Source organism: Loxodonta africana, chromosome 22, assembly GCF_030014295.1.
Source record: "Loxodonta africana isolate mLoxAfr1 chromosome 22, mLoxAfr1.hap2, whole genome shotgun sequence".
Classification (NCBI taxonomy): Eukaryota; Metazoa; Chordata; class Mammalia; order Proboscidea; family Elephantidae; genus Loxodonta; species Loxodonta africana.
Window position 1 is genome coordinate 1,398,657 of NC_087363.1, and position 24,336 is coordinate 1,422,992.

The 24,336-nt window shown below is 36.0% G+C and overlaps 1 protein-coding gene across 1 annotated transcript; it reads right to left on the reverse strand.

The window, feature by feature from the left end:
- Window positions 1-5,194: 5,194 nt before the first annotated feature.
- Window positions 5,195-6,850, reverse strand: LOC100676112 (olfactory receptor 5D13-like). The gene has a single exon (XM_064275151.1). The coding sequence runs from the start codon at window positions 6,107-6,109 to the stop codon at window positions 5,195-5,197; it is 915 nt and encodes a 304-aa protein (XP_064131221.1). The 5' UTR covers window positions 6,110-6,850.
- Between the last annotated feature and the right edge of the window lie 17,486 nt (window positions 6,851-24,336).

The window sequence follows — 24,336 nt, forward strand, 5'->3', positions numbered from 1 at the left end:
CTCAGTTGGGATTTACTCAAATCTTGAAGTCCCTTTTTTTTGGCCAATGTCTCCATTGCAGCTTGGACTTCTTCCTTCAGTAACACTAGTTCTTGATCATGTGCTACCTCCTGAAATGGCTGAAAGTCCACCAACTCTTCGGTACAATGACTCTGTGTATTCTTTCCATCTGCTTTTTTATGCTTCCTGCATATTTTAATATTTTCCCCTTAGAATCCTTCAATATTACAGCTCAAGGCTTGAATTTTTTTCTTCAGTTCTTTCAGCTTGAGAAACGCTGAGTGTGTTCCTTCCTTTTAATTTTCTAATTATAGAGCCTCTTCTGACATCCATTCTGATCTTTTCTTTCTTTCCTGTCTTTTTTATGATCTTTTGCTTTCCTCATGTATGATCTCCTTGATGTCTTCCCACAACTTGTCTGGACTTCAGTCATCAGTGTTCAATCGATCAAATATATCCTTGAGATTGTGTCCAAATTCAGTTGAGATATACCAAAGGTCATATTTTGACTCTCATGGACTTGTTCGAATTTTCTTTAGGTTCAACTTGAACTTGTATACAAACAATTGATGGTCTGTTCCTCAATCATCCCTTAGCCTTATTCTGACAGATGATATTGAGGTTTTCCATAGTCTCTTTCTAAAGATGTAGTCAAATTAATTCCTGTGATTTCCATCTGGTGAGGTCCACAAGTATAGTCACCGTTTATGTTCTTAGAAAGGGGTATTTACAATGAATAAGTCATTGGTCTTATAAAATTCTACCATGTAATCTCCGGCGTCATTTCTATCACCAGGGCAGTATTTTCCAACTACATATCCTATGTCTTTGCTTCCAAATTTCGTGCTCCAACCACCAGTAATTATTAATATATCTTGATTTGGTTTTTGATCAATTTCAGACTGCAGAAGTTGGTAAACATCTTCAAATTCCTCATCTTTGGTATTAGTGGTTGTTGTGAACATTTGAATAATAGTCCTATTAATTGGTCTTCCTTGTAGGTTTATTGTATTATTCTATCACTAACAATGTTGCACTACAGGATAGATCTTGAAATGGTCTTTTTGATAGTGAATGTTATGTCATTCCTCTTTAATTTGTCATTCCAGGCATAGCAGACCATATGATTTTCTGATTCAAAACGGTCAATTTGAGTCCATTTCAGCTCATTCATGCCTAGGATATTGAACTTTATACGTTCCATTTCACTTTTGATGACTTCTAATTTTCCTAGATTCATGCCTTGTACACTTCAAGTTCTGATTATTAATGGATATTTGGAGCTGTTTCTTCTCATTTTAAGTGGTGCCACATCAGTAAATGAAGGTCCTGAAAGCTTGATGCCATTCATGTCATTAAGGTCGACTTTACTTTGAGAAAGCAGCTCTTCCTTAGTTGTATTTTGAGGACCTTTCAATCTGAAGTCCTCATCTTCCAGCACTATTTTATGAACGTTCCACTGCTATTCATAAGGTTTTCATTTGTCGATTTTTTTTTTTTCAAGTCTTCTTCACTTTCCAGAATAGACTGCCAGGTCCTTCCTCCTAGTCTGTCTTAGTCTGGAAGCTCCAATGAAACCTGTCCACCAATGGTGACCCAGATGGTATTTGAAATACCAGTGGCAAACCTTCCAGTATCACAGCAACACGCAAGCCACCACAATAAGACAAAATGACAGATGCGTGATAGAAATAAAAGTCACAAAGAACAAATTCAGCTGTGTGTAATAAAGTACCTAAAAGAGAGATATGAAATAACATGAAGTCTGGAGGGGTAGATAATATTGGAAGAGGTAAACTTTTCCTTTAAAATGAAAAAATCTGCATTTTTGTTATATATATATATACATATATATATGACACAACCCTGCTTGCCGAAAGTGAAGAAGACTTGAAGCACTTCCTGATGAACATCAAATACCACAGCCTTCAGTATGAATTACACCTCAACATAACAGAAACAAAAACATGAACTGCCAAAAGAGTTAACAAATCTGTCTCGGAAGAAGTAAAACCAGAATGCTGTTTAGAAGTAAAAATGGCAAGACTACCTCTCATATTATTTGGACATATTATCAGGAGGGATCAGATCAGTCCCTAGAGAAAGACATCATGCTTGGTAAAGTACAGGGTCAGCAAAAAAGTGGAAGACTGTCAAAGAGATGGGCTGACACAGTGGCTGCAACAATGAGCTCCAGCATTACAGTGATCGTGAGGATGACACAGGACCTGGCAGTGTTTTGTTCTGTTGTACTTAGGGTCTCTATGAGTCAGAACCTATTGGAGGCACCTAAAAACAATGTACATATATATATATTTGTCATTTCAACATGTTTTACATGTAAAATTCAGTGATATTAATTACATTCATCATGTAGGACAACCATCACCACTACCCAATGCCAAAATTTTCCATCACCTTTAACTGACGCTCAGTGCCACCTAAGCAATTTTAGCAATTCTCTTGAGGGTAGATGATGTTTCATTTTCTTTTCCATTAAGACATATGATGTGGACACATTTTTGTGAGATTATTCTCTACCTAGAAACTCTACGGGGCAGTTCTACTCTGCCCTATAGGATTGCTATGAGTCGGAATCGACTTGACGGCACTGGGTTATATAGTTCTTATGGAATTACCATACATTAGTCCATTTTAATTTGGTTGATTGTCTTGTTATTAATAGTTTGAGAGGGTTCTTTATATACTGTGAGCAATTAACAGCCATATATATTGTGAATATTTACTCCCAGTATTTTCCACTTACTCCTAATCTGAGGACTGCCTATTCATGTTCTTAATGATATCTTTTGGTGATGGGATGTTTTGATTTTTCATGAAGTCATATTTACCAATTACCACAAAGACATCTTGTTTGCCTTCTTCTAGTAGCTGGAGATGTTTGCTGAAGTATTTAAAGCATTTAAAATTATTTTTTATGGACTGAAGTAAAGGATAATATTATTTTCTCCCATTCAGTTGCCCTATTTTTCATGGCACATTTTAAAAACCAGTTATATATTTTTTTATATCTGAACTTTATTTTAGTTACACTTTATCTGTTTTTTGCTAAGACCACACTGCCCTGTTTACTGTTGCTTTGTGTAAATCCTCCAGCCCTTCGACCATGTTCTTTTTTAAAATAGCTTTGGATGTTTTAGATATTTTTGTATTTCCATACATATTTAGTACCAGTATGTCAATTGTTTCAAATAAATTTTGATATTGATTGGGGTTGTATTAAATCAGTAATTTGGGGAAAATTTACATCTTAATAGTGAATTTTGATCAGTGTATGTGTTATAGCTATCCATTTATTCCCTCTTAAATTTTTCTCAGGAATGTTTTAAAGTTTCCACTCTAAGGTCTTGACAAGGTTTGGTAATTTTATTCTGTAGATGTTGTTAGTTTCACAACTAGTTTATTTTGTTTACATTTGATATTTCTATATAAGTGATAGCTTAACTTTAAATTTTTATGCTCTTAAAACTAGATTAGCATCAATTTAAATTATATTACTGTAAATTTAGGATCTAAACTGTAATAGCGAAGGTAATCACTAATAAAATAATTTTGAAAATATACAGAAAATAAAATTAAGATGAAATAAAATGAGACAGTAGAAAAAATTAATAAACACAAAAAGAGAGAGATTAGAAGCTTGGAAAAAAAATGATCCAACTATATACTACCTTCCAGAGACTTACTTTAGATCCAAAGATCCAAATAGATTGAATATTAAAGGATGGAAAAAGATATTCCATGTAAATTGTAATCAAGAGAGAGCTGTGATGCCTAAACTAATATTAGACAAAGTATTAAAGTACTTCCTTGGACCATTTGGTTGTGCATGACGTATGGTGACAATTAAAAGTTAAATAAAGAACATAATGATATACTTAAAAATATACCATAATATGTTGAAAACAGTATTATATATTACTAAGTAATCAGAATAGAATACAGAAATCACTAATGGCTCTTTATAGTGAGGTAAAATGTAATTTTTTTACATAGATATAAAATGCTAATGCTTTAGACAAGACAAGTAATATTTCACAGTTGGCAGTTAGATTAGGATCATGACACCTGTAAACTTACCAAGATATCATCTATCGTCAATCATGATAAGCAGTGTCAGACAGACATTTCATTAAGTGAATCATATAATTCATTAATTTATAAAAACTTCTGTCAAACCAGTTATAATTATGTTACATTTGTCTGAAATACCAGGGAAGAATATTTTCTATCATAAACTTATGTAGATTGAAATATTTGATCCAATTATTCATTCCTTTCTGTATCTATGCTCCTTGCCTTGTAACTCTTAAGTTCTACAAGAGACAGATATACTTCTTCAGCCCTTGACTTTGGTCTCAGCTCTGTGATTGACATTGCATTATAAAATATAACAAAAACAGTTGCTTGGAGAGCTTTTGTTAATGCATGTTTCCTTTTGTGACTCAGTCACTGACATTGGAAGAACATACTCTAGCTACCCAGGTGGTCCAAGAAGGATCACAGATACATGAAACAGAGCTGCCCAATCAATGTACATACCTATTGCCCTGAGGTGAGTTCATCAGCCAAGTTCAGGCCAGATCGGATGACCCCAAATATTAGCCAGTGATATTTTTTTATTGTCTTAGTATACAGAAATGAAATAAAATTTACATTACCAAATAAATTTATCCTACCCATATTCTGATAGAAGTATGTCCTATGCACACTTTAAAAGGTAAAAAGAAATTCATGCTTTTGAGTATATTTCATGCTTGAGTGTTGAGCAGATCTTTGTTTACTCTGTTGGCTATATTGCACTATGATGTATCCTCTGGCCTGCTAAGCTATACATTTTCAGAACATCTCTACAAACCCATTCTCAGAATGACTTCATTTACATGGGCAACTACATGGTCATGTGTACAAACTCAGAAATCTTCAATTGAAAACTTTAATTCAAGAGCCTTAATTTAAATAAACTGCACTCTAAATACTGTGCTACTTATCATTTTTCAACTAATTTACTAAGCTTTAAAGAACATTACTATCGGATGATTGATCAAATGGGGAGTTACATTAGACATTGCTTTGCTAATTTAATAAGGATTCTGAAACAACACATCACCTAGAACACTTAAACAATTCTTCACGATTATCTGGAAAAGGAATAAATAAATCTTTACCAAATTTACAGTTTGTGACAGGGTAACTTGGTATTCACTATCTTCCTAGCTGCCTCCTTCACATCTTTGTTCCTGAGGCTGTAGATCAGGGGGTTCAGCATGGGGATGACCACTGTGTAAAACACAGAGGCCACCCTGACCATGAGCCATGAGCCCTTGGAGTTAGGCACACAGTAGAGAAAAAGGATGGTTCCGTGGAAGATAGAAATGGCAGTTAGGTGGGAGGCACAGGTGGAGATGGCTTTGTGTCGCCTCCCAGTTGAAGGCATCTTCATGATAGTGATGAATACGAAAACATAGGAAGTAAGAATGATAATAAGGCTGCTTATTTCATTGAATGTGGCCGACACTAAAATGACCTTCTGACTAATGTAGGGGTCAGAGCAGGACACAGCAACAATGGCAGCATGCTCACAGACAAAGTTGTTTATGAAGTTAGTCCCACAAAAGGATAATGTTAACAGAAAATAGGTGAATGTCAAGGAACAGACTATGCTCCAAGAGTAGGAGGCAGCCACCAACAAGAAACAAAGCTTTGGGGACATTGCAACCGTATAGAGCAAGGGGTTACAAACTGCCACAAATCGATCATAAGCCATCACTGCCAACGTGAATGTCTCTGTCACCACAAATATGCAAGCCAAGAAGAACTGTGTGATACACCCTGTGAAGGAGATGGTTCTGTCTTCCACAACCAGGTTTTCTAACAGTTTGGGTGTAACTACTGAAGAGTAACAGAAATCAACAAACGACAAGTGGCTGAGGAAAAAGTACATGGTGGTGTGGAGTTTCGGGTTGATCCTGATGATTAAGATCATGCCCAGATTCCCAACACCGGTGACCATGTAGATGGTCAGGAAGACCATGAAGAGGGGCACCTGGAGGTCTGGGTATTCTGAGAAGCCCAAGAGGATGAACATGGCTCCAGCACTCCGATTTTCTTGTTTCCTGTTGAGAAAATAAGAAATCTGATTATCTTGAGAAAGGAAATAATTAAATTAGGCAGTATAAATTAACAACAAGAAAAAAAGACTTATTGAGTGTCTATGTAGATTTTGTGGGAAATTACATGTTTGCCACTGTTACTTTATTTGAACAGTTAGAACTTACTAATATCACATTACACAGTGAATATTAATTTTGTGCAAGAGGGATATTAAAGAACAAATTTGGAAGAGGAATAACAAAGAGAGTAGACTCGACTATATTACAATCAAGATCATTATCAAAGGCAGCTGGCTTCATAGGAAAAACCACTTTATCTCTTAGCATGAATCTGAATTTCTTGACAAAAATTGTTTTATAGAAAACTACAGCTTAAGAATTTCTATAGGCTCTTCTGGTCCCTCCTTTTTAGCTATCAGCAATTAACTTAGAACTGAATTTTTTTTTTTTTTAATTTTAACAACACGAAAATGATCAAGGCAAAATTTTGTTGGTTGGGCTATGTTCCTTTTCTGAATCTTCATTATCCTACTAATCCAATAATCTCAACATATTCTATCACTCTGGAATAGAAGTCTACTGAAATTTTTCACTCATCACAAAATACATTTATAAATGTTATTCTTCAATGCATATCATATCATTCTTTGGCAGGCACTCACCATCAAATACATATTGTGTCATCTTTGATAAAAATAGTTGAAGCAATAGTTCCTATAAATCTCTTCCCTTCCAATGTGGCATTTGGGAAAGATGGGCAAGTGACAAACAGTTAAAACTGTGAAAGTACTGGACACTGCTCTTAAATGCTATCCTGCAGCACAAATGAGTATTGTTATCTTGAATCAAGTTTTACGCTATAGAAAGAACAAATATCAGGCTAGAGACCAAACTCAAATACATACCATGATATCTTTGATGCCACTGGGATAGAGGAAACCCTGGTGGCATAGTGGTTAAGCGTCACAGCTGTTAACCAAAATGTTGGCAGTTCGAATCTACCAGCCGCTCCTTGGAAACTCTACTCTGTCCTATAGGGTCGCTATGAGTCAGAATTGACTTGATGGAATGGGTATTGGGATAGAACTTCAGAAATGAAAAGTTGGTTTTCAGTATCAAGTACAGTTGGCTAGGGCCATTTTATATTTCCTTTGTAGTTCACAATGCCTACTTACTGGTTTTCTTTCTAAATGAGTGCCAAATGTCTACTCATATGGAGTTGGGACATACCTGAAGAGTATGAGAAAACCCTGCAGGACAATATAGAGCAGAGAAGGCAAGGGACTCCCTGTATTCTCAGAGAAGCCCTGCACTCCGTAACCCTATGACAAGAACAGAAGGGAAACTTGAACTCTTTCTGAACCTGGCAGCATAACCCGCAAGCCCATCATCCCCTTGGCACTCCCAGGCTCTTTCCTGTTGCATTGGAGTAATAAGAATTAAACGTATTATATCCTTATATTTATTGCTTAGTTATTTACTGATGCCAAGAGATTCATAAGACTTCTCTCATCACTCTTTGCTGATCTGCGTATGAATCTGCCCCTCCTCTATTCTCACACATCTCCTATCTCTTCCCATCCACTGATACTATTGAATCATATTCTCTGGAAATAAATATCAGTTACCAAGTAAGGAGTATAATAGAAGTGCTTCCTTTATGTCTTTCATAGGTTGAAGATTGGTCATTCGCAAAATAATCACCAGGTGTAACATTGTCCATGAAGGTGGAGTTATTTAAATAAACCCATGATATTGAGGACTACTGTCACTTTTTTCCTCATTGGAATCATTCTCATGATGGTGTTGATTGTGATGATTAGGATATGGAAGCATTTACTGGCAGTTTGATTATTTTCACTTAGGCACTAGCTTCTCTAAGATCTGAACATGCCTGACAGAAATACAGCTGGGTTTTATTTAGTCACTCCTATTTTTTTTTTTTTTTTAACTTAAGATACCCAGTGACAGTGGCTTTAACCTAAGTATATAATTTCATTTTCCCCATTATCCTTTCTGAATTCCCATCACTTTGTATCTCTCTCTAGTTTTATCAGGTTTGGGCATGCAGGAAAAATATCTCTCAAAGTCTAATTCAGCAACAATTCCTTTACTACCATTCTATATAAGGCACTACTCAGCTAGATTTTGGCCACATATTTTCAACCAAGGAAAATCTGGTTGTGTGGTGGCTAAGTGCTATGGCTGCTAATCAAAAAGCTGGCAGTTCGAATCTACCAGATGTTCCTTGGAAACTCTATGGGGCAGTTCTACTCTGTCCTATTAGCATCACTATGAGTCAGAATCCACTCGACGACAACAGGTTTTTTTTTCCTTTTTTTCAACAAAGTCTCTCAATTTTATTTTTAGAATTATTTTTAATAATTTTATGCAACATACCAAAATAATTTTCCATGATCACTTTATCCTGACAGTGAATGTCTTTTAAGATCCAAATACTTTTATATAGTTAATGCATGTTGCCAGTTTGGCTTTTCCAAAACTGCCTGAGGTCTGTGTATCATTACTACTAACTTCTGCTTGTCTTACCATGCTGAATTTATCGGACTCTGTTAAGCAGCACACGCTTATTTGCATAAAGTATATTTTCCCATTTTGTTCTCTCTCGTAATGTTTTATTTTTCCCTCTACTACTATAGATATTATGTATTTTGTCTTATCATCTCTATACTTACATATTTTAAGGTTTTTTTTTTTAGATCACAAGTAATATGTATTGTATCCTATAATTTGTAAATTTGTTGGTTATTGTTACCTTCTTTCTCAGGCATTGTACAAACTTTTAGAACAAAACTCACATTTGATTATTCTCTATTAACTAAGTGCCTCTTTCATTGCTGGGCACCTGATGAGAAAGCCAGGAAATCATTTGAAAGTAAGAATGTGTAATGGCATAACACCCTGAGGCTTCTCCAAGCCAAACTGACTAAATTTTAATAGACATGTTTTCATTTCTTGCAATGATTATCATAACTAAATATTTTACATCTTAAGTGAAATAAAACAAGTATTGAATAAACTCACCTAAATACTGAAGCACTTAGGTGATTCATTGACTGAAGATTCCTTTACTAAGATGGATGAACTCTGAGAATTTGCCTGATTAGTATTCTATTTAAATAGAAACAAACCTAAAAAGAAAGAGTCCATAGTATGTAAACATTTCATTTAATATTTCATATAAACAACGTTTCTCCAACCTATTGGGAAAATCCAGTGTTAGCAGAGAGTGAAAAGCACTTCAAGCAGCTAATTTCTGGCACCAAACTGTGTCAGATATGTGTCATCATGGCCACTGGGATGTGGGCCAAAGAGAATATCATGGAAGCACTGCCTCGGAGGCCACAATTTGAACAATTAGATGAAACACTGTCCCATGTGATTTCTTGCTGTGGATTATTTTTTTTAAGCTCTAGGGACATTTGTGTCCTTAGCTTTAGCCCATTCACATTTAAAATAAATAAATAAATAAATGAACCACACTGAATGCATACTGATTTTATACACTGTAAGTTACACAAAAGTGCAATGAAAAAAATCATTTGTAAAACATCAGTCAGGTTGTTTATTTTCTTTATTACTAATCATTTTATTTTCTTATTATTGTAAAATTTATATTTTTTATTTCCATAACGAATTATATTGCAGGAATATACACAAATATAATGGATTTTAAACTTCAAAATTCTAGTATTTTTTAGATACCCTTAGATTTTAGGCAAGTTTCCTGATACCTGTGAATAGAAACAGTTTTAATGCTTACCCTCCTTGCATCATGGCTACATTTTTCTTGTTTAAATGCAGCAGCTGAGATTGAGAGGAAAATGTGGAATAAAAATTATGGGAGTGGACATCTTTGCTTTACTCTCAATATTAAGGGAAAAGCAATCAGTATTTAACATTGAAGTATGTCAAGTATAGGCTTTTGTATAGAAATTCTATCATTTTTAGGAAGGCTGTATTTCTGGTTTTAGCACAATATCGTTGTTGTTGTTAGGTGCTGTCAAGTCTGCTCTGACTCATAGCGACCCTATGTACCACAGAACGAAATACTGCCCGGTCCTGCGCCATCCTTACAGTTTGTCGTTATGCTCAAGTCCATTGTTGCAGTCACTGTGTCAATCCGTCTCATTAAGAGTCTTCCTTTTTCCCAACGACTCTGTACTTACCAAGCATGATGTCCTTCTCCAGGGGCTGATCTCTCCTGACAACGGGTCCTAAGTAAGGAAGACACAGTCTCGCAATCCTTGCTTCTAAGGAGCATTATGGTTGTACTTCTTCCAAAATAAGCACAAAATCAGTACACTAAGAAGGAAAAGCTCATGTTTTTCTCAATAGACACGGAAACAGTATTATCCCAAAATTCAACATTCACTTTTTATAAAAAGACTGTGAAAACTGGGAACAAAAGGAAACTTCCTCACCTTGATAAATAGCATCTATGAAACATAACACAGCTAACATCGTATTCAGTGTAGAAGACGGAATATTATCTTCCTAGGATCAGGAAAATGTGTCAGCTCTCACCGCTTCCATTCGGCATTGTCCTGGAGGTTTTAAACAATGGAATAATGTACATCTATAAATAAATAAAAGTCAACCACACAACATGATCTTTTCTGAATAAAATCCTATGAAATCTACATAAAAAGTCATTCAGAATCAAACTATGTTTAACATGAAACCTGAATAGACAAAATTCAATTTTATTTTCATATATTACCAAAAATTAATAAAAATTTATATTAAAATATACTTCCAATAAAATCTCATAAATATTTGACATTATAGATAAATCTGACAAAAATGTGCAGGATTTGTGCAAGTAAAACAACAAAACATTAAAGAAGACCAAAATCAATGAAGAGATACATGACATTCATGAATTGGAAAATTCAATACTGTTAAGATGTCATTTCTTTTTAATTAACATAAAAACTTCATGCAATCACAATAATAATCCCAACAGACTTTTTGTATACGTAGTCAATGTAATTCTAAAATTTCTGGCCTATAACCTAGAAATAATTCCAAGAACATATAGAAAAATGATGTTTGGCAACTGCACAAATGCAATTCAGTGGAGAAGGAGTGGTACCTTTAACAAATAGTACAGAATCAGTTGGATATCCACATGCAAAAAGCAAAACAAAAAACAAACTTCAATCCATAACTTACACCATTGTCTTAGTTGGATAATACAAAAGGAAAACAGAAGAATTGATGCATTTGAACTGTGATGCTGGCAAAGACTGCCAAAAGAGGAAACGCTCTTAGAAGAAATGCAACAAGAGTGCCCCTTGGAAGGGAGAATGGCAAGACCGAATTGCAAACTTAGATATGTCATCATGAAAGCAAAGGGTATCAGTCATCTAGTGCTGCTATAACAAAAATACAAGTGGATGGTATTAACAAAGAGAAATTTCCTCTCGTAAAGTAGGCTAAAAGTTCAAATTCAGGACATCACCTCCAGGGGAAGTCTTTTTCTCTCTTTTGGCCTTCTCATCAATCTTCCCCTGAACTAGGAGCTTCTCCTTGCAGGGACCACAGGTCCAAAGGAAGCACTGTGCTCCCAGCACTGCTTTCTTGGTGATAGGAGGTCTCCCCTTCTCTGTTTGCTTCCCTTTCCTTTTATGCCTTATAAGGAAAATGGTGGTGCAGCCTGCATCCCACAGAAACTCCATTCACATTGGATCAGGGATATGACCTGAGCAAGGGTGTTACAATACAAACCTAATCCTCTTTAACATAAAATTACAATCACAAAATGGAGGACAACCACACAATACTGGGAATCATAGCCCAGACAAATTGATACACATTTTTGGGGGGACATAATTCAATCCATGACAACCACAAAAAATTAACTCAATATGAGTCATAGACATAGATGTATAACCTAAAATTACTAAACATCTGGAAGAAAATGCTTGTCACCTAAGGAAGAAAAATGATTTTTTTTTTATTCCTGTACCAAAAACAATTCATAATTTTTTTTAATTGATAAATTGGACTTCATCCATATTGGGAATTTCTGTTTGTTGAAAAACACTGTAAGAAAATAAGAGACAAGCCACAGAATAGTAGAAAAGATTTTTAAATAGCACGTTTTCCAAAAAAAAAGGTTTTATTCAAAAATATATAAGTAACCCCTAAAAACCCATTAATAATAAAATAAATGCAATTTAAAATAGAAAAAGATTTAAACACATATTCGAAGCTTCATTTTGAGATTTTTGTTTGAGAGCTCCATCTGGAGGTTTTTTGATAAAACTGCATTTCTTGATTGTATTAATGTGTTTGTTTCTCCTTTTTGTCTCCTGTTCTTTTCTGTGTTAACCAACAGAAGAAAATGAGAATAATAATAACAAGAATGACAAATACTGTCCCACACCCCGAGTCGGGAACCTGCTCCATACTTGGTCCCAATATTGGTCAGTATTTAGAAAAATGGCACAATCTCACAAAGGGCTGTAAGACTCAACAATGGACACTATGGGGAATTTTTCCCTTACAGGGAAATTTTTCCCCTATGGGAAAGTTTTGATCTGGCTAAAATATTATATTTGAGATGTAAACTAGAAACTCAAGGGTCTCGTGTAAAGCAACCACAATGGGATTTTTGATATTTTGAGATGTCTCAATGACAACATCATCACATATTTGCCTCCAAACAGGAAGTAGTGTCTAAGCAAGTCAAACAAATATAAACATCGCAAAAAGCATTGGAAGACAGTACAAAATTAGACTCAGTCAAATCACTGGCTTCCAATCTCTAGCCAGACTTAGAGAATACAATTTTGTCTGAAATGCCATTTGGTAGCTCAGAAAATATTGGATCCACCAGGCCCTTGGTGATTAAAAAAAGAGCCAAGGCAAGAACCCTGAGGTCTCCTTCCACTCATGGTCTAAGGCTGAGCTTAGGGCCATTGTAAAAGAGTACCTTGATCCAAGTGAAAATCTTCACAAACTTATCCATGACTTTAGGATATAAGCGGAAATATATGAGCCTGGTGCCCCGGATATCTATAATAAACATGTTGTTAGGTCCTGGTGATATCCATCGGTGGATGGAAGCAGCAAAATGAGTAGATTCTGAAAAAGTTTTAAGCATCTCAGAAAACCTGTTGGCACAGTGGTTAGGAGCTCAACAGCTAACCAAAAGGTCAGCAGTTTGAATCCACAAGCTGCTCCTTGGAAACCTTATGGGCAGTTCTGCTTTGTCCTATAAATTGCTATGTGTTGGAATGAACTCTATGGAAATGGGTTTAAAGGTGCCTTGAGTAAAACTGTTAAAACGAAAACCATGAAATTAATAGGAGATCTGACAGACTGATTCTTCAAAGTGTTCCCTCCAAAAATCAATTATGGAAAATTTAAAGCTTACAATCAAGAAAAAGATGAAACTATTTAAAATTATAAAAATAAGCTAACTAAAAAGTATATAGAACTTTGAGAGTTAAAAAAAAAATTACTAGCTCACAGGCTACAAGAAAAGAAACATTCTTTTTTTTTTTACAGGCTACAACAGAGGCTGACAAATCCCAAGATCTGCAGGTAAGTTGGCAGGCCACTGGCCCTGCATATTTCATGTCCTTGATGAAGGCAGTAAACTCTGCAATCCCTTCAGGAATGCAGTATTGCTTTTGCTTTACTATTTTCCTACGTAGGGCCAGTTCTAATGGCTTTCACTTGGTTCTTCCTACCATAATAGCCCTTATTCCACTAGTCAGCAATCCAGTGCTAGGGTTCTGCCAGGAGCTGAGTATGTCTATTCCAATTATGCACCCTGGAACTGGGGAAATCACTACAGGATGGGTTCAAGGAACCACTAGACATACTGTGAGACAAACATGAGCTAAGATTCCATTAATAACTTGGCCTCCATGTGTCCTTTGTCATGGATTGAATTGTGTCCCCTAAAAATGTGTGTCAACTTGGTTAGGCTAAATTGTATGGTTGTCTTCCATTTTGTGAGTGTAATTTTATGTTAAAGAGCATTCTGGTGGGATTGTAACACCCTTGTTAAGGTCACATCCCTGATCCAATGTAAAAGGAGTTTCTCTGGGGTGTGGTCCGCACCACCTTTTATCTTACAAGAGATAAAAGGAAAGGGAAACAAGCAGAGAGTTGGGAACTTCATACCACCAAGAAAACAACACAAGAAGCAAAGCACACCCTTTGGACCTGGGGTCCGTGCACCTGAGAAGTTCCTCAACCAGGGGAAGATTGAGGACAAGGATCTTCCTCCAGGACCGACTGAGAGAGAAAGCCTTCCCTCTGGAGCTGACGCCCTGAATTTGAACTTTTAGCCTACTTTACTGTGAAGAAATAAATTTCTCTTTGTTAAAGCCATCTATTTGTGGTATTTCTGTTATGGCACCACTAGATGACTAAGACATCCTTACTATGACTGGTGGACCACAGTGACATTTTGAGTCTCCTGCAATTAGTATCAGTTTAGAGCCAGTATCCAGTAATTCCCCCAAAATTCTGATTACTTCCTTTTCCCCAGTGAACAATCTCTCTTGTAAAAGGCCATAGATTCCATTGGGGAAGTTTATCAGAAAGATTAGCAATATAAATTTTTGCCATTGTAGTGGGATCATTCCTGAAGGGGATCTGACCTCCCCTTCATTAAAGGGCTGCGGGTCTGTAAACTTGCTCGAGTCTGGAATTGATTGAGGGGCCTTGACTCTCTATTCTGACAAATCAAGTTAGATGCTGTTCACTTGACCTAGATTTCTTCCAGTTGTACAGAATATCAAGGAAATATTTACTAGATTTCCTTTCTATTCCATTCCTAGGAACACCATGACTGGGTACCCAAGACCATAAATCCATACGAGTCAGGCTATTCTGATTACTGCTTTGACTCTGTTATCCATTACAGCGGAAACCCTGGTGGAGTAGTGGTTAAGTGCTACAGCTGCCAACCAAAAGGCCAGCAATTCAAATCCACCAGGTGCTCCTTGGAAACTCTATGGAGCAGATCTACTCTGCCCTATAGGGTCACTATGAGTTGGAATCAACTCGACAGCAGTGGGTTTTTTTTTTTTTTTTTTTATCCATTATGGTAATCACATCCAACTTGTCTTTGTCATTTGAGTGCTACTACTTAGCCCCTACCACCAATTAGGTTTAGGACTTAGTCCCTACCACCACAGGGTCAAATCAGCCCCATTGCAGTTAGGTGTCTTACTCAGTTAGGGCAGTTTCCACTGTCAAATCTGACTTACATAAAATTGCAATCACAGCAGTCTTCAGGGATGCTGGGGTTCCCTTCACAAATTTGTTCCTCACTGTTTTGATAAAAGGCATGTCCTCTGTGTACTCCATGTGTGGATCTCTAGGTCTAACCTGATAAATCCATTCTAACATGCCCATTCTTCTAAGCTCTGGATACCATCTTCTACAGTATACCAAGGCAGGTCTGATACTTCGGCTTGATTTAGTGTAGGCCATTGCATATTCCATGCTTCAGTGAACCAACCAAATAAACTATTAAGTTCTTTCCTAACCTCTCGGGCTGAAACACTGAATGAAGAATCTGTGCTTAGTGGCCACAGATCCATCTTTATGTTCCTTGCACTATTATCCCACACCCTTAATAGCCATTCCCACATATATTCTCCAGATTTCTCTTTGTATATATTGGAAAATTCAAGCGGTTCTTTTGGGATGTAGCATACCTGCTCCTGGGTCAGATGTTGTACTTTACCTTTTGGGATTTGCTGGGATTTAAGTCTAGTTATATATTTTTTATAGGTCTAGAAGCCAAAATGGGTGGTAGGGATGGGTTTTGAGAACATTCAGCATTGTCTTGTAAGGCATCTGCCTCAAGAGATGCCCCAGGAAATGACTCAGACAAAACCTCTTCAGACACAGCTGGCTTAATCTCAACAGAAGGGGGTGAAAACGCAAGTAGTTTTACCGGAGAGGGCAGCTTAGCAGGCAAAGATGGAGTAATTTCAAGTTTCAGGATCCCATTGGTTCCCAATCAATGCCTCATTTTAATTTCAGACACCTCTCAAGGTTGGGAATTCAGTTGGTGTTGTAATTCAACCACCCATAAGATAAGACTCTGGGTTTGATTTTCAGCAATAACAGCTCTGTTGCTATAAGAAATAAGGCTTTCTTTCAAGGCACAAGTGGAAACTTTGAAGCCATTTATGCAGTGCTTGAGCTTTGACTCTGATGCCCCTAACTGATCTCTTTCTTTCAATTCTTTTTCCAGTGAAAGTAGGACCAACCAATCTAGTTCCTTATAATTCTCATTCTGACAAAATTGTAGTAAGGCATCAAGCATGTGATCACCCAGAGCCTCGCCACTCACCAACACCTGATCTATTGGTGGTGACAGTTAGTGTATTTCTTTTACCACTTCATGCCATGTATTAGCAGTGCCTTTTTTACTATTGGAAGCAAAGTTATTAACATCTTTAAGACTATCCAGTCTTGAAAATCAATTTAGAAAACCATACTTAATTTAGTTTCTCTAGAACCACTCTCAGAACCAAATGTCTTAGGCTAGGTTCTCTAGAGAAGCAAAATCAGTGAAGCATCTATATATACATATTGAGAAATTTATACCAAGGAAATGGCACACGCTGTTGTAGAACCTGGAAAGTCCCAAGTCCATAGGTCAGGCTGGAGGCTTCTCATGACTCATGTAGCTGCAGGGGCTGGTGAACAATAGATAAGCATGTCAGATAAAAGGCTTCTGACTCACAGGTTGTAGCGGTAAACAAAATCCCAAGATCAGCAAATAAGTTGGCAGACCCCTGGCTCACAGACTGCAGAGGCTGATATACCCCGAGATCAATAGATATATTACTAGCTCAAGTCCCAGGAACCAGAGGTCAGATGAACAGGAGCCAGCTACAGAATCCAGAGCAAGCAAAACCCCACGAGAATTGCCAGAAAGCCCACCTATATTGGATGCAGGACACACTCCCAGGAAAACTCCTTTTCAACTGATTGGCTACACATAGCAGGTCCAATCATGGAGGTGATCACATTATTATATGACTGCTAAACTGCATCATAACTGCCAAACCACTGAAAATTATGGCCAAGCCAAGTTGACACACAACCTTAATGATCACACTTTGGAACAGCAAAAGAAAGAGACTGAAGAAAGAAAAAATAAAACAAAGAAAAATGAATGGCTGTCCAATTGCAGCAGTTACAGAAATCTGTGGGAGCAAAGACAAAGCAAAGGAATTCTCCTACCAATAACGATGCTCCCATGTCGTTGTTGTTGTTAGGTGCCGTCGAGTTGGTTCCGTCTAATAGCGACCCTATGCACAACAGAACAAAACATCCTTACACTCGTTGTTGTGCTTGAGCTCATTTTTGTAGCCACTGTGTCAATCCACCTCATTGAGGGTCTTCCTTTTTTCTGCTGACCCTGTACTTTTCCAAACATTAAGTCCTTCTCTAGGGACTGATCCCTCCTGACAACATGTCCAAAGTATGTAAGATGCAGTCTCACCACCCTTGTTTCTAAGGAGCATTTTGGTTGCACTCCTTCCAAGACAGGTTTGTTCGTTCTTTTGGCAGTCCATGGTATATTCAATATTCTTTGCCAACACCACAATCCAAAGATGTCAATTCTTCGGTCTTCCTTATTCATTGTCCAGCTTTCACATGCATATGATACAATTGAAAATACCATGGCTTGGATCAGGTGCACCTTAGTCTTCAAGGTGATATCCTTGCTCTTCAACACTTTAAAGAGGTCCTTTGGAGCAGATTTACCCAATGCAATGCATTGTTCGATTTCTCGACTGCTGCTTCCGTGGCTGTTGATTGTAGATCCCATGATCTGCAACTATTGCAAGAAACCTGGTCACTTTAAAATGGATTGTTTTAAGCTTTAGAATAAACAAAATGTGACTCCAGTGCCACTTTCAGAAAAAATCAGTGGATGATGCTCCAGGAAGCTTACAGAGGCTTTGACAATAGTCCCCTTGTCCAAACCAGGGGTGGGGGGAGGGTAAGATACCTCTCCAAGTCCTTGGGGTGACTTTTACTTTTACATTCCTTGTGGACATGGGTATGACACTGTCAGCAATCAACCCTAAGTGTTTGCAAAGGCCTCTTCCTGGAACACTCAGACTTCTTCTGTCATAGTTGTTTTCAATGAGAAAAGATTTAACCCATTTTTTACCCATACCAGTTTATATAGTGCCAATAGAAAACTAGTACCTATTTTTTGCTAAGCAATCGTACACATCGTTATTTGAAAAAGACCTATATGGAGTTTCTAGAAATGAAAAACAAATCAAAAATAAATGAAATTATCAAAAGCAAATGTAATCAATGAGCGACCATATTATGATGAGGTAGTATGCGGAAAAAGGAAGCATCTTGTTTTTCACTGAAGTCTAAGTGAAATTTAGTGAGTCTTTCAATTATGAAGGTACGTAACAAACCAGAGTACTATTAACAGCACCTCTGAGGATAGTAATCGCAGATATTTTTATACAACATATAGATTATAAAATATCTAGAGATATTTGCATGCTTATTCCTGTTTCCAAATTACAATAACTTGTAGACATGTATGTAGAAATCGTTATCTAATACATTAATGAGGAAGTACAACTATTATTGTATCACGATTTTGTATTTTTAATACCCTTACTTTTGTATCAGTACAATGCATTGAATATAAATTTCAAAATATTACATACTATTTATTTTAAAACGCGTTTCTAAGATGGGTTCATAGACTCAACCAAGTTACTGAAGGGGTTCATGGCTTCTGCCCCAAAAAATGTTATTACAGAAACTTACTATTTCATGACAACTACAAGGAAATTATAAAATATACAGCAAGGAAAGATAGAGAAGTGAAGGAAAAGTTAAGAGTTAGCAAGAATAAATCCACTTATGTTGTAATAAAGTACCTGAAGAAGAGCTATGAAAGAGTATGAACTCTGGAGGTGGAGACAATATTGGAAGAGGCAAGATTTTTGCCTTGTAAAAAAATTTACCTTTTTTGATATATGTATAAATGTACATTTACCATTTCAACATTTTTTACATGTAAAATTCAGTGACATTGATTATGTTCATCCTGTGCAACCATCATCACTCTCCACTACCACAGTTTTTCATTGCCTTTAACCAATGCTCAATGCCATCTAATCAATTTTTGCAATTCTCTTGAGTGTAAATTGATTTTTCATTTACTTTTCCATTAAGACATACGACATTAGAACATTTTTGTGTGATTATTCTCAGTCTACACAGTTTTTGTGAAGTCACCGTACATTGGTCCATTTTGATTTGGTCAATTGTCTTGTTATTAATGATTTGGGGGGATTCTTTATTCTAAGTAACTAACAGCCATATGTGTTGTCAACATTTACTCCCAGTCTGTTTATACTTGCTCCTAATCTGTGGGCTTCCTATTCATGTTCTTAATGACATATTTTGGTGATGACAAATTTTGATTTTAGATTAAGTCACATTTATCAATTATCACAGAGATAGACCCGTATGCTTTCTTCCAGTCTCTGGAGATGTTTGCTAAAGTATGTGATGCATTTAAAATTATTTTGTACGGAGTGAAGTAAAGGATAAGATTATTTTCTTCCGTTCAATTACCCTGTTTTTCCTGGCACATTTTAAAAACCTATTATGTACTTGTTTATAGCTGAACTATATTTTATTTACAAATTTTCTGTCTTTTTTCTAAAATCGTACTTCCTGTGTTTACTGCTACTGCTGTTCTTGTTAGGTGCCATCCAGTCAGTTCTGACTCATAGCAACCCTATATACAACAGAACCAAATGCTACCGGGTCCAGTGCCACCTTCGTGACCTTGGTTATGTTTGAGCCTATTGTTGCAGCCACTGTGCCAATCCATCTTGTTAAGGGTCTTCCTCTTTTTCACTTTTTTTTTTTTTTTTACCAAGCATGATGCCCTTCTCCAGGGACTGATCCCTTCCGATTACATGTACAAAGTATATGAGACGCAGTCTTGCCATCCTTGCTTCTAAGGAGCACTCTGGCTTTGCTTCTTCCGAGTCGGTTTTATTTGTTGTCTTGGCAGTCCGTGGTATATATTCAATATTTTTCACCAACACCATAATTCAAAGGCATCAATTCTTTGATGTTCTTTATTCATTGCCCAGCTTTCACATGAATATGAGGCAATTGAAAACACCATAGCTTGGGTCAGATGCACCTTAGTCTTCAAGGTGACATCCTTGCTTTTTAACTCTTTAAAGAGGTCTTTTGCAGCAGATTTGCTCAATGCAATGCGTCTTTTGATTTCTTGACTACTGCTTACATGGGTGTTGATTATTGATCCAAGTAAAATGAATTCCTTGGCAATTTCAATCTTTTCTCCGTTCATCATGGTGTTGCTTATTGGTCAGTTGTGAGGATTTTTGACTTCTTTATGTTGAGGTGTAATCCATACTGAAGGCTGTAGTATTAGATTTTCATCAGTAAGTGCTTCAAGTCCACTTCACTTTTAGCAAGCAAGGTTCTGTCATCTGCATTATGCATGTTGTTAGTCTTCCTCCAATGCTGATGCCCTGATCTTCTTCATATAGTCCATTTGCTCCAATTATTTGCTCTGCGTACCGATTAAATAAATATGGTGAAAGGATAAAACCCTGACACACACTTTTCCTGACTTTAAACCACGCAGTATACCATTGTTCTATTTTAACAACTGTCTCTTGATCTATGTAGAGGTTCCTCATGAGCATAATTAACTGTTCTGGAATTCCTGTTCTTACCAATGTTATCCATAATTTGTTATGATCCACACAGTCGAATGCCTTTGCATAGTCAATAAGACACAGGTAAACATCCTTCTGGTATTCTCTGCTTTCAGCCAGGATCCATCTGACATCAGCAATGATATCAGTGGTTCCACATCCTTTTCTGAATCTGGCTTGAATTTCTGGCAGTTCCCTATTGATATACTGCTGCAGCGGCTTTTGAATGATCTTCTGGAATATTTTGTTCACATGAGATAATGATACTGTTCAGTAACACAGGTAAACATCTTTCTGATATTCTCTGCTTTTAGCCAGCATCCATCTGATATCAGATGCACATCATTATAATACTTTACTTTGTCTTCTCGAGCTGCCCTTTGAAATCTACTGTTCAGCTCTTTCACTTCATCATTTCTTCCATTTGCTTCAGCTACTCGATGTTCAAGAACAAGTTTCAGAGTCTCCTCTGACACACATTTTGATATTTTCTTTCTTTTTAATGACCTCTTGCTCTCTTCATGTGTGGTGTCCTTGATGTCGTTCCACAACTTGTCTGGTCTTCTTTCATGAGTGTTCAACACATCAAATCTATTCTTGAGATGGTCTCTAAATTCAGGTGGGATATAGTCAAGGTCATACTTCTAATTTTCTTCAGCTTCATCTTGAACCTACATATGAGCATTTGATGGTCTGTTCTGCAGTGGGTCACTGGCATTTTTCTGACTGATGATATTGAGCTCTTGCAATGTCTCTTTCCACAGATGTAGTCAACTTGTTTCCTGTGTATTCCATCTGGTGAGGTCCATGTGTAGCATCACCATTTATGTTGGTGAAAAACAGTATTTGCAATTAAGAAGTCATTGCTCTTGCAAAATTCTATCATACAATCTCCAGCATTGTTTCTATCACCAAGGCCATATTTTCCAACTACCAGTCCTTCTTCTTTGTTTTCAACTTTCACATTCCAATCACTAGTAATTATGAATGAATCCTGATTGCATGTTCGATCAATTTCAGAATTCAGAAGTTGGTAAAATCTTCAATTTCTTCATCTTTGGCCTTAGTGGTTGGTGAATAAATTTGAATAAAAGTCATATTAACTGGTCGTCCTGGTAGGCAGTGTGGTACTTCAGGATAAATCTTGAAATGTTCTTTTAGATGATGAATGCAATGTCATTCCTCTTCAAGATGTCATTCCCGGCATAGTATACCATATGATAGTCCTATTGAAAATGGCCAGTATCTGTCCATTTCAGCTCACGAATGCCTAGGATATCAATGTTTATGTGTTTCATTTCCTTTTTGATGATTTCCAATTTTCCTAGATTCATATTTCCTACATTACACATTCTGATTATTAATGGATATTTGCTGTTTCTTCTCATTTTGAGTCATGCCACCTCAGCAATTAAAGCAACAATAAACACCCCCATCCATCTGACCATTTCTTGCAAGATGGGGGCTTGCGTGTTGCTGTGATGCTGGAAGCTATGCCACCGGTATTGTTTTGCAGTAAATCTTCCAACCCTCCAGCCATGTTCTTTTTTAAAATAGCTTTGGGTATTTTAGAATTTTTCATCTTTATACATATTTAGAGCCAGCATGTCAATTTTTTCAACTATCTTTTGATTTTGATTGAGACTGTATTCAATCAATAATTTGGAGAGAATTTACATCTTAATATTTTGATCAGTGTATATGCTGTATCTCTCCATTTAGTTCCACTTAAATTTTTTCTCATTGATGTTTTCAAGTTTCCATGCTATGATACTGACAAGGTTTAGTAATTTTATTATTTAAACTTAGTATGTTTTACAACTATTTTTTGTTTATATTTGATATTTCTATAAAAGTGATATTTTAACTTAATTTTTTTTCTGTTCATGAACTAAGTTGTATCATTCATGATGTTAATTATAATCCCCAAGGTAACTACTAATAAAATAACTAAAAAATATACAGAAAAAAGATGAAGATGAAATCAAAATAACACACTAGAAAACAATGAATAAACAAAAAGGAGAGAGATGAGAAGAATGGAAAAAAAAAAAAGCCAACTATATGTTACCATCAAGAGACTTACTTTAGATCCAAACATACAAATCAATTGAATATGAAAGGATGGAAAAGATATTTCATACAAATTGTAATCAAGAGAGATCTGTGGTACCTATACTTATATTCCACAAACTATTAATGTATTTCTCTGGAACATTTACTTGATTATGTATGGCATCTGGTGACAATTAAAAGTTAAATAAGAAGCATGATACTATATTTATAGATCATAGTATGTTAAAAACAGTATTATAAGTTGCTAAACAAACAGAATAGAATACAAAATATTCTAGTAATGCTTCACTGTGACAGAAAATACAATTTTTTTCACATAGGATAAAATGCTCATGCTTTACACAAATCAAGTTACATTTCACACTTTGTAGTTAGATTAAGATCATAAAAAAAAAATCATGGCATCTGAAAATTTATCAAGATATCATTTATTTTCAATCACAATAAACAGTGTCACTCAGCAAAGACAATCATTTCATAAAATGAATAATATGATCCATTACTTTATAAAGACTTGTATAATACCAATTACAGTTATATTTATCTGAAATATCAAGGATGGATATTTTCCATGAGCTAGTATTTACCTTAAATTTATGTAGATTGAAATATTGGATCCAATTATTCATTCCTCTGTGTATCTATGCTTCTTGCCATGTAAATTTTAAGCTCTACAAGAGGAAGATATACTTCTTCAATCCTTGACTTTCGTCTCAGCTATGTGATTCATAATGCCTAATAGAATATACAAAAACAGTTGCTTGAAAAGCGTTTGTTTAGGCATGTTTCCTTTTGTGACTCAGTCACTGACATTGGATGAACATACTATGGTCCAAGAAAAATCACAGATACATGAAATGGACCTGCTCAATCAATGTACACACCTATTTCCCTGAGATAAGTTCATTAGCCAAGATCAGGCTAGATCTGAGGACCACAAATAATAGCAGATCATAGTATGTTTGACTCTCTTACTATACAGAAAGAAAGTAAAATTTATATTACCAAATAAAACTTAAGTCATCCATATTTTGGACTATGTTGAGGCAGAGATATGCCTTATGTGCATATTAAAATATGAAATCAATATTTTCAACATATTTCATGTCTGAGTATTGAACAGATAGATCTTTGTTTACTGTGTTTACTATGTTATGCTATAAAGTATCCTCTCTCCCGCTAAGCTATACATTTTCAGAATATCTCAATAAACCCATTCTCAAAATGACTTAATTTACATGGGTAACCACATTGCCATGTGTACTAACTCAGAAACCTTTAATTGCCAAACTCTGATTCAAGAGCCTTAATTTAAATGAACTGAGCTTTAATTACTATGTTACTAATTATATTTCAAC